Raw genomic sequence first — 12,181 nt, forward strand, 5'->3', positions numbered from 1 at the left:
CTTCTTCACCACGCTGTCTGTGTGGGTGGACCATTTCAGTTTGTCCATGATGTGTACGCCGAGGAACTTAACTCTCCACCCTCTCCACTACTGTCCCGTCAATGTAGATAGAGGGCTGCTCCCTCTGCTGTTTCCTTAAGTCCACGATCATCTCCTTTGTTTTGTTGACATTGAGTGCGAGGTTATTTTCCTGACACCACACTCCGAGGGCCCTCACTTCCTCCCTGTAGGCCGTCTCGTCGTTGTTGGTAATCAAGCCTACCACTGTAGTGTCGTCTGCAAACTTGATGATTGAGTTGGATGCGTGCATGGCCACGCAGTCGTGGGTGAACAGGGAGTACAGATGAGGGCTGAGAACGCACCCTTGTGGGGACCCAGTGTTGAGTATCAGCGGGGTGGAGATGTTGTTACCTACCCTCACCACCTGGGGGCGGCCCGTCAGGAAGTCTCGAGCTTAATGACGAGTTTGGAGGGTGCTATGGTGTTAAATGCTGAGCTGTAATCGATGAACAGCATCGAGCTTCAAGTTCCTTGGTGTCCACATCACCAACAAACTATCACGGTCCAAGCACACCAAGACAGTCGTGAAGAAGGCACGACAAAACCTATTCCCCCTCAGGAGACTTAAAAGATTTGGCATGGGTCCTCAGATCCTCAAAGTTCTACAGCTGCACCATCGAGAGCATCCTGACTGGTTGCATCACTGCCTGGTTATGGCAACTGCTCTGCATCAATTACTCCGCACATTGACTCTGTACCCGTACCCCCTGTATATAGCCTCGCTATTGTTATTTTACTGCTGCTCTTTAATTATTTGTAACTTTTATTTCTTATTTATTTATTGTGTTTTTTCTTAACTGCATTGTTGGTTAAGGGCTTGTAAGTAAGCATTTCACTGTAAGGTCTACTACACCTGTTGTATTTAGCGCATGTGACAAATAAAATTTGATTTCAATAGGTTTCCATTGGAGGATTGACAGTGTTATTTAAGACAATATCTCATATTTGAACCTCCAAACATCTTTGTGGTACCATTTGAAAGTAAAAATTTGATGAAAATGTTAGTACAATTATCAGCCAAACATGACACCCATCCTGTATTCAAGAGCATGTTGTGTCTCAACCGATGGTGGGCACAACACAAAAACCTCAGATCATGTAAAATAGGGTCTAAGTTAGAACAATTTAAGCGTTTTTAGATAATTGACATTCCTAAGTAGGACTGTGACTGTCTTGTAATTGTCCAGACCAATGTACACGGTCACCGACATAACTGTTCACAACTCTGTTTGCACACTTTTTAACATTGCTATGCTTTTTAATAAAACCATTTTGAAACAAGTAATTACACTTTGTTATTATCATGGCATTTCATTATTGTTATTCCGATTATTACTTATATTAATCAACAAATTAGGAAATGCCAGGTTGGCACAACATTAACAGAGATAGGCCAGAGGAGGATGGTGGGAGGAGCTATAGGAGGACGGGCTCATTCTAATAGCTGGAATTGAATTTTTGGAACAGAGTCAAATAAGGTTTCATATGTCAGACACTTCCATTCATACCATTCCAGACATTACAATGAGCCTGCCCTCCTATATCCTTCTCCCACCAGCCTCCACTGATATGCCTATTTTGTCCTTGTCTGTTGACTTTTCTGCATATAGCTACATTTTATTTCCTATTTCGACGCACAAAACCATTCAAACGAAGTATTCGCATAATGTCACATTCATTTGAATGGTTAAAAAAAATGAATTTGTTGACTTACTGTGTGAGGTGAAGAAAATATTACTGAGAAGCCCAGCTGGGCACTCTCCTACATTTGACATTAGCGAGAAGCAGGCCAGGTACTTCTATCGTAGGGATTCCATCACTTCCAAATTCGCCAGGCGAAGTCCCGCCCCATTCATTTTCAATGGGAACACGCAGAGAAATGCGCAGGGGATTGTGGGAAGGTGAGCGGCGCGAACTCTGCTAGCGGAGCGATATAAAAAGTTCAGCTCTGCTCTACTTTATGCAAATTGCACGCGGCCATCGCTGCCGCTAACCAATCAAGTGACGAGCAGATATTTGATAATCTTTCATTCGTGGCACGTAGTTCAGCCTGTCATTAGTTCCGAGCAAGCGCAACCAAAAAAAGACGGAGGAAAGCCAATCATCGCTGCGTCTGGTTTTCCAATTCTATATGATTTTGCTATGCTAGAATACAGAGACAAAATCATAAGGTACATGGCATGGAGGAGGATTGCAGAGATTGTTGATGGTGGGTGAAGAGAGATTTACACAACAATGTGCGTGTGCTCCTAAACCTCGAAACTGATCAAAGCCACCATTCGTGAATGTGTTGAGTAAATTCAATTGTGAAATGTGCCCACCAAAGGATAGAAAAAGCCAGTTTGTAGCCTACATTGTGTGTAAGTTTTAAATGTATTGTTGTATACAACATTCGCTAACATACCGTGCATTTGGAAAGTATTCAGACCCCTTGACCTTTTCCACATTTTGTTAAGTTACAACCTTATTTCAAAATGGATTCAATTAAAAAATGTCCTCAATCTACACACAATAGCCCATAACGACAAAGTGAAAACAGGTTTTTAGACAATTTAGCAAAATACAGAAATACCTTATTTACATAAGTATTCAGACCCTTTGCTATGAGACTTGAAATTGAGCTCAGGTGCATCCTGTTTCCATTGATCATCCTTGAGATGTTTCTACAACTTGATTGGAGTGCACCTGTGGTAAATTCAATTGATTGGACATGATTTGGAAAGGCGCACATCTGTCTATATAAGGTCCCACAGTTGACAGTGCATGTCAGAGCAAAAACCAAGCCATGAGGTCGAAGGAATTCTCCGTAGAGCTCCGAGACAGGATTGTGTTGAGGCACAGATCTGGGGAAGGGTACCAAAACCTTTCTGCAACATTGAAGGTCCCCAAGAACACAGTGGCCTCCATCATTCTTAAATTGAAGAAGTTTGGAACCACCAAGACTCTTCCTAGAGCTGGCCACCCTGCCAACTGAGCAATCGGGGGAGAAAGGCCTTGGTCAGGGAGGTGACCAAGAACCCAATGGTCACTCTGACAGAGCTCCAGAGTTCTTCTGTGGAGTTGGGAGAACCTTCCAGAAGACAACCATCTCTGCAGCACCCAACCAATCAGGCCTTTATGGTAGAGTGGCCAGACGGAAGCCACTCCTCAGTAAAAGACACATGACAGCCCAACAAGGTTCTCTGGTCTGATGAAACCAAGATGGAACACTTTGGCCTGAATGCCAAGTGTCACGTCTGGAGGAAACCTGTCACCATCCCTACGGTGAAACATGGTGGTAGCAGCATCATGCTGTGGGGATGTTTTTCAGCGGCAGGGACTGGGAGACTAGTCAGAATCGAGGAAAAGATGAACGGGGCAAAGTACAGAGTACCTTGATGAAAACCTGCTCCAGAGCGCTCAGGACTTCAGGCTAGGGCGAAGGTTCACCTTCCAACAGGACAACAACCCTAAGCATACAGCCAAGACAACACAGGAGTGGCTTTGAGACACGTTTCTGAATGTCCTTGAGTGGCCCAGCCAGAGCCTGGACTTGAACCCGATCAAACATCTCTGGAGAGACCTGAAAATAGCTGTGCAGGGACGCTCCCCATCCAACCTGACAGAGCTTGAGAGGCTCTGCAGAGAAGAATGGGAGCAACTCCCCAAATACAGGTGTGCCAAGATTGTAGCGTCATACCCGAGGCTGTAATCACTGCCAAAAGTGCTTCAACAAAGTACTGAGTAAAGGGTCTGAATACATATGTAAACATGATATTTCAGATTTTGCTACAATTTCTAAAAATCCTTTTTTGCTTTGTCATAGTGCTGTGTTGTGTGTAGATTGATGATAAACTTTTTTTAAAATATATATTCCATTTTAGAATAAGGCCGTAACGTCACAAAATGTGGAAAAGTGAAGGGGTCTGAGTACTTTCCTAATGCATTGTATGTTTGGAAGGTTTCAAATCAAAAGGGGTGCTGTCAAATAGTATTCAAATGGATTTACCCTGTAGTCCCAGAAATCTTGCATTTTGATTCTCAATATCCAACTTTTAACTGAGTAAATGCTCCCAAGGAGTTTTATGTATTCCTAATTTCTGTCAAATTTAATCAATAATGGACATGAGATAATCTCAGAATTCCCAGAGACCTCTATTGAGGACCAGCTGCTCGTTGGACCAGCTCCCTTTCTGAGCTTCTTTCACTTGCATGATCTTACACACATCGGACAGAACCCTAACAGTGTCAACATAGCTCTGTGTCACCTCAAACATGTCTGTCTGCAGCACCAGCCAGGGGTTGACCACCATCTTGTAGGAGTGGATGGCGTCCTCCTGAACAGGTTCTCTGTAGACATAGTCGAGGAGATCCACCTCCGGCGCCCTCCTCCGTGTGGAATGGTCTGGAGTAGTGGTACCAGCCGTGACAGGGAAGTGGTGTGTCTCCATCAGGAACACTGCTGCGTCTGGTGGCTGCCCCTGTAGGTCCTCCATGTTGGGTCGCAGAGAGATGTTTGAGGCCGGGACCAGGAGCTGATCAACGTCAGCCAGCAGCACGAACCGCGACCTGTACATATTCCTGTAGATGCACTCGTTCATGGTGGTCAGCTGGCCATTGAGGTGGATGTCCCCTTCCAGCTCCTGGGCCTCCTACCCAGTAGGAGGAAGTGGTTGATGGGCCAGTCGATCACCTCCAGAGTGCCCTCTTCTGCGTAGTACTGATGGACCTTGTCCAGGTCAGGCCCACAGCTGGTGAGGTGGAAGAACACCTTCTGTACCCCCAGGAGCTTGTAAAACTCCATGGTCTGGACAAACTGCTTGACGTTGTTGTAGTCTCCAAACATGGACATGCACACGGTGAGGTAAAAGGGGAAGTCCTCCCATCTCTCCCTGTTCTGGATAGTCAGAAATGTCTGGTTGAGTGCATCCTGGCTCTCGAGGTGTGTGGTGAGAGTGACATGTGGCGTTGCATCCTGGTCCTTCAAGGCCGGGCATGTCTTCGGCCGCATACAGGTATCCATAGTGGACGCTGTGCATTACGACATCGGCTGGAGCGACCTGGGGGGCCTATCCAGAGCAGCAGAACACAGTACAGAGGCGTGGGTCGACCATGGCGATGATTCGCATGGCTCCCCTTCCCCTGTGGTCCTTGTATGCAGACACCATTAGATGCGTTGAAACATTGACTGGTGTTATAGTGTATTTGGCAGTGTGAACAGGGCAGCTAGAGTGGAAAGGGGGAGGAATGGAGCAAGCTTGAGTCGAGTTGGTCCTGAAAGTCACCAATGGCCCTAGTGTGACACTCAGACACAGGATGATCAAACAGACTTTCCCTAACTGACTCCTGGTTTGGTGCAGGTCAGCCACCTGATCTGTAGGATGATAACACAACATTGATAACAACAACAACCATCATCATGATTGTTACAAAGATCCTCATCATCCCTGTCATAATCAAAACATTGACAGGAATTTTATCAGTGATGCAATGAACAATCAGGCAGGGAAAATCAAGCCATATGGGCTTTCCAATCGTCTTAATCCATTTGGTCCACCGACCCCAAACAACCATCTCCAGATATCTCCATGATTGTGGGAACCTCCACATCCTGGTCAGTTTGTGGGGTTGAATGGGAGTCTCTCATCTCTCCGCTGTCAGAATATTCATGCTCGGATCCAGACGGCACTGCTGCTCTTCTTCTCAACATCTACAGGAGAATAAAGTGGGGTCTCTTGACGAGACGGGAAGCTGACGATGCGGCTTTTAAAGGCATTTTCCCAGACGATCTCATTCACTGTAAAAGCTGTGCATGTTGGCTCAATCGGGAATAACCTTTTGTATGTCATTGTTATGGGAATTTTCGAATCCCAATGCTAATAATTACCAATCAATAAGCCTTGACTAATCCCCAAGGTTTGTTAGACACTGGGTTAATAATAATTAGGCAAGGACTCAGCTTTCTGCAAAAGGTCTGTACAGTTTATTCAGAGAACGTTCTGCAGTTCATACACAAAACATCTATTATATACCAGGCTCCTCATTTACGCACACACATTACACACTAACACTAAGGATTAATTGTCCTCTTCCCCAGAACTCTGAAAACCGTAAATTCTGATCCTGCCGACATTTTAGTACTCTGATATTAGGGAAACCTGGAGGGTTCAAGCTAGGTCAGGTCAACCACAGTTTAACAGTTCTTGATGTTTACTTAAACACACAGACCTCCATTCCTTTCATGAGACTTCTGCTCAACCCAATCTCATGAGACTTCTGCTCAACGCTTTAGTTACTTATGCTACAGGCTATATAGACCCTATCCCTAAATTCAGGGTAGAATTATTTAATCATTTACACTCAAGCAGGAATTCCTTTAACAGTCATCCGCGCTATAACCAGAGGAGGCTGGTGGGAGGAGCTATATTAGGCCAGGCTCATTGTAATGTCTGTAATGGATTAAATGGAACGGTATCAAACACATAAAATATATGGAAACCACATATTAGACTCCGTTCCACTATTCCATTTCAGCCATTTACAATGAGCCCATCCTCCTATATCTCCTCCCACCAGCCTTCTGTGGCTATAACGTAGATCTAACATGGACCTAACATGGATTGGAATGAATCCCAGCTTTAGGCTAACAAAGACCAAACATTTTTATAAAACACTGTCTGGGAGATTGATTAATTTCCTTTGTCCACACAATAGGTGCAGATCTAGTCATTTTTTATTACATGGATTAATTGGATTGGATTATGGATTAATTATGAATGTCAGTACTAAATTTATGCTGGATCCTGCTGGAACAATGAGATGGTGGGGATGCAGGGCAGCATATTGAACTTACTTAGGATGGCGTATAGCTCCAGAATGCTGTGGTAGCCATGCTGGTTAATGGTGCCTTGAATTCTAAATAAATCACAGACCGTGTCACCAGCAAAGCACCCCCACACCATAACACCACTTTCTCCATGCTTCACGGTGGGAGCCACAAATGCGGAGATCATCCGTTCACCTACTCTGCGTCTCACAAAGACACAGCGGTTGGAACCAAAAATGTCACATTTGGACTCATCAGACCAGAGGACAGATCCACCGGTCTAATAGGGCTATCTTCTGTAAACCACCCCTACCCTGTCACAACAAAACTGATTGGCTCAGACGTATTAAGAAGGAAAGAAATTCCACAAATGAACTTTTAACAAGGCACACCTGTTAATTGAAATGCATTCCAGGTGACTACCTCATGAAGCTGGTTGAGAGAAGTCCAAGCATGTGCAAAGCTGTCATCAAGGCAAAGGGGGGCTACTTTGAAGAATTTCAAATATAAAATATATTTTGATTTGTTAAACACTTTTTTGGTTACTACATGATTCCATATGTGTTATTTCATAGTGTTGATGTCTTCACTATTATTCTACAATGTAGAAAGTAGTAAAAATAAAGAAAAACCCTTGAATGAGTAGTTGTGTCCAAACTTTGGACTGATACTGTAAATCTATTTCTGATTGAATGAATAGACCTTATTGGTTAAATAAAGGTTATTTGCTGAGTTCCCAATGGCCCCTCTTATCTGCTTTCCCTCTGTCCTTTCAGTTCATCCTGAAGAACTATGGGGAGAATCCAGACAGCTATAATGAACAGCTGAAGAAGCTGGAGACACTGAGACAGGTATGAACTGGGACTGAGCGACTTGTGCTATGCAAATGTCATACGTTGTGATTTATTTGTTATGTAGGTCATATACTGTATTGTCTTTCTATCATATAATAAGTAAGTGTTTGTGGCAGGGTGCGGTGAATGTGACGCGGGACTTTGAGGGCTGCAGCATTTTGAGGAAGTACTTTGGGCAGCTGCACTACCTTCAGAGCCGTGTGCCTCTGGGGCCTGGGCAGGAAGCAGCAGTACCCATCTCATGGTATGAGGCAATGAAGTACACATAGGAGCCCTATATTTACACACTTATCCATGAGATCCATATCACACACACACACTTGCTTTCATAAACTCTACCACAGACCGCTACGGAAAGACCGGAAGAACACAAGGTAACACTTTATTTGGATATTCCATCTGTAGATGCTCGACAGACTATCAGTAACATTTCAACTATCTACTAACCCTCATCTTAACCCAAGCCCCAACCTTAACTCTTACCCTAACCCTTATTCTAAACCCTCCCTAACTGGAACCTTAGCACGCCGTTGCTTATCAACAGATATCTCTACAGATGGACAATCTGAACTATCCAAATAAAGTGTGAGCGAACACACACACACACTTTCATAAGCTCTCCCTACCATACGCGTAGACACAGACCACATCCTCAGGTATGCAATACAGTGTGTCGCCAATTTCATTCTCTCTTACCAGGACAGAAATATTTTCTGGAAAAACAGTTACTATGAAACAAAGATGAATGATCGTAAAAAGGTTTGGATCACCTTAAATAGAATTTTGGGCAAACTCGGTTCCATCATTCATTGAATCAGATGGCTCATTCATCATAAAACCCAGTCATATTGCCAACTACTTTAATCATTTTTTCATTGGCAAGATTAGCAAACTTTGGCATGATATGCCAACAACAAATTCTGAACCTACACAGCCATGCATAACTGACCAAATTATGAACGACAAGCATTGTAATTCTGTAAAGTGAGTGTGGAAGCGGTGAAACAAATATTGTTGTCTATCAACAATGACAAACCACCTGGTTCTGACAACTTGGATGGAAAATTACTGAGGATGATAGTGGATGATATTGCCACTCCTGTTTACCATTTTTTCAATCTATGCCTACAGGAAACTGTGTGTGCCCTCAGGCCTGGAGGGAAGCAAAAGTCATTCTGCTCCCCAAGAATAGCAAAGCACCCTTTACTGGCTCAAACAGCCGACCAATCAGCCTGTTATCAACCCTTAGCAAACGTTTGGAAAAAATTGTGTTTGACCAGATACAATGCTATTTCACGGTAAACAAATGAACAGCAGATTTTCAAAATGCTTATAGGGATGGGCATTCAACATGTACACCACTTACACAAATAACAGATGATTGGCAAACAAAATAATAATGAATAAATAAAAAGATTGTGGGACCTGTTTTGTTGGTCTTCAGTGCAACTTTTGACATTATCTATAATAATCTGCTGCTGGAAAGTCGTATGTGTAATGTTCCCTCTATTGAGCACTGAGCAAATTTCAGGTCTGCTTAATTAACGTAACATTGTGAAAATTCTGTGCAACTTCCAGCGCGTGTTTACTGTGAACCCGGAGGCTGTACCCGCTTTAAGTTACAGTTTTAGAGGTGGCCATGTAGGCTACTGTGGCTATTTGATCATAACGTAGGCCTACCAGAGTGGCCTAACATCAAAACAATTGAGAAAATGCATCCCATAACATTTTAACGTGGAAACGGCTGTTCTATCATTCAGCCTAATGTAGCAGCCAATGTGTGGTGTTCAATGTAGGCCTACATTCCATGAGACTTTTGAAAAAGTGTAGGGCTTGACATTAACCTGTTTATCCACTTGTCCTTCAGACAAGGAGGTGACTGAAAATGTGATGTTTGATGCAAGAAACCACTTTACTAAATAAAATGCATTATTATTTCCATACCATTATTACAGAGAGTCAGACAAATTATTCTACCCTCTGCCTATTGGCTACTTAGCTTATTCAAGCCTGTCTCAAAATACAACACTGCCCCTTTAAGACATAAAAAAAGCTCTTTACCTGACTCGCTTTTCAAAGACGTCTAGAGATGTATATGTTTTGTGCTCTTGTAGGAAGCAATCACTCCGCTATTGCTGACTACAAATGATCTATAACTGGGCTAATAACTCACTAACTAGCAAAGGAAATGAACAAAATGTGCACACGTGGCTGCAGCAGCTCTTACTTTGACTTCAAATTAAGCGCCTCTACTCACGACCGCTCATGCTGCAAACACAGTCCAGGTCAAAGTAAATGGCACATATCCATATATGGCAATGAGCTATTTGCATATAGGCCTACTGCAGCTCTGATTGTTTAAACCGCACCGGGCTGAGTAGTGCATGTCAATGCAATAGAATCCTACTCTGATGCGTTCTGCCTACAACAAAATCTCTTGCATAGTTAGTTTTGTTTCGGTAATATTGCATTGATTCGATCACAATTGCCACGGTAAATGGAAACGTTGATAGTGTTAACAGGGAAAACTCTAGAACAGTGGTCACCAACCTTTTCTGAGTCAAGATCACTGAGTCAAAATGCAAGCCGAGATCTACCGCTCCAAGCCTACGCAACAATCAAATAAAAATAGTACTGTAGCAGTGAGGTTTGTGCAGTAAGTTATAGGTCCAATACATTATCACTGCATATTGGCTTTGCATTAATTGCCCTGCCAATGCATTGTTGTTCTGGCATTTTTAAAAATGTTATTACATTTTAACATTTGAGGTAGGCTAAATGATCACGCCGGTAATAGATCGGTTGTTGTATTACTTGTGAAGCACAGCTGAATGACCATACATTTAAATAATTTCCTTTTTGGGGGGGGGGGGGGGGGGCGCGATGGTGCGTGCATCTGATGGTCCGTCTCAGCGGCGGGAGAGAGCAGCAGACTGAGGATCTGCCTCTCAACATCCCTCCGCTCTCCCTTTCCTCCACTAACACTGACCAAAAAGGGACACCATCTCCCAGCTGGTGAAACTCGACACGCACCACATTATTTCTGCCTCATGCACAAAGTCATGTTGAACAGAGAAAGTGAAATATTCCTCGATGTTAAAAAAGACCCAAGCCACTAACAACAACGCAAGCCTATAGAGACACTTTCCTACTCATTCATTACTGCTGCAGTGCTTGTTGTAGCGCTGAGAGGATATAGGAACAACGCGCATTTTATGGCTTATAAAAGTGTTGAATACAAAGTGTTGACAGTGCTGAGTAAGAATTTAAACATAAACCTGGTCATATTAACAGCATCTCTTTGCTGTATTCGTTGACAGTCTCTCTAGTCATGGTTTTAAACGTTTAGAAATCTCACAGTATCAACTTTCTGCAGCTTTCTTTTATGCCACACTACATTACTGCAGACACAGTCATCTGAGCCATCTGATTGGCCAGTGGTAGACCTATAGTGCACTTAATTTGCTCTCTGGGCCCGCAGGGAAGGCAGAGTTTGTACCTTGAGACACATTGACTATCCTACCAATCCTTGATTTCGGCGATTGTCATTTACAAAATAGCCTCCAACACTCTATTCAGCAAATTGGATGTAGTCTATCACAGTGCCATCCGTTTCGTCACCAAAGCCCCATATACTACCCACCACTGCGACCTGTATGCTCTCGTTGGCTGGCCCTCGCTTCATATTCGTTGCCAAACCCACTGGCTCCAGGTCATCTATAAGTCCTTGCTAGGTAAAGCCCCGCCTTATCTCAGCTCACTGGTCACCATAGCAGCACCCACCCGTAGCACGCGCTCCAGCAGATATATTTCACTTGTCACCCCCAAAGCCAATTCTTAATTTGGCCGCCTTTCCTTCCGGTTCTCTGCTGCCAATGTCTGGAACGAATTGCAAAAATCACTGAAGCTGGTGACTCATATCTCTCTCACTAACTTTAAGCATCAGCTATCAGAGCAGCTTACAGATCATTGCACCTGTACATAGTCCATCTGTAAATAGCCCATCCAACTACCTCATCCCCATATTGTTATTTATTTTATTTCTATATATAATTTTTTTTTCTTTCTCCTTTGCACCCAAGTATCTCTACTTGCACATTCATCTTCTGCACATCTATCACTCCAGTGTTTATTTGCGAAATTGTAATTATTTCGCCACTACGGCCTATTTATTGCCTTAACTTCCTAATCTTACTTCATTTGCACACACTGAATATACACTTTTCTATTGTGTTATTGACTGTACGTTTGTTTATTCCATGTGTAACTCTGTGTTGTTGTTTGTGTCGCACTGCTTTGCTTTATCTTGGCCAGGTCACAGTTGTAAATGAGAACTTGTTCTCAACTGGCCTACCTGGTTAAATAAAGGTGAAATAAAAATGGTTCAAAATGGCAACAGCTCGCCTACCCCGGCGCGCAGGGCAGCTGAATTGGGTGCACCTACCGCCAACAGCTCAAGACT

The 12,181-nt window shown here is 43.4% G+C and overlaps 1 protein-coding gene across 1 annotated transcript in view; it reads left to right on the top strand.

Annotated features, from left to right (window-relative positions):
- The window catches only part of LOC106605337 (tyrosine-protein phosphatase non-receptor type 23), a 30,353-nt gene that overhangs the window by 7,394 nt on the left and 10,778 nt on the right, over positions 1–12,181 (top strand). Inside the window, exons 2-3 of the mRNA XM_014200837.3 lie at positions 7,642–7,716; positions 7,836–7,963. Coding sequence (XP_014056312.3) covers positions 7,642–7,716; positions 7,836–7,963 — 203 coding nt within the window. The remainder of the gene's footprint in view (positions 1–7,641; positions 7,717–7,835; positions 7,964–12,181) is intronic.

This window comes from Salmo salar, chromosome 05, assembly GCF_965601325.2.
Source record: "Salmo salar chromosome 05, fSalSal1, whole genome shotgun sequence".
In the NCBI taxonomy this organism is placed as follows: domain Eukaryota; kingdom Metazoa; phylum Chordata; class Actinopteri; order Salmoniformes; family Salmonidae; genus Salmo; species Salmo salar.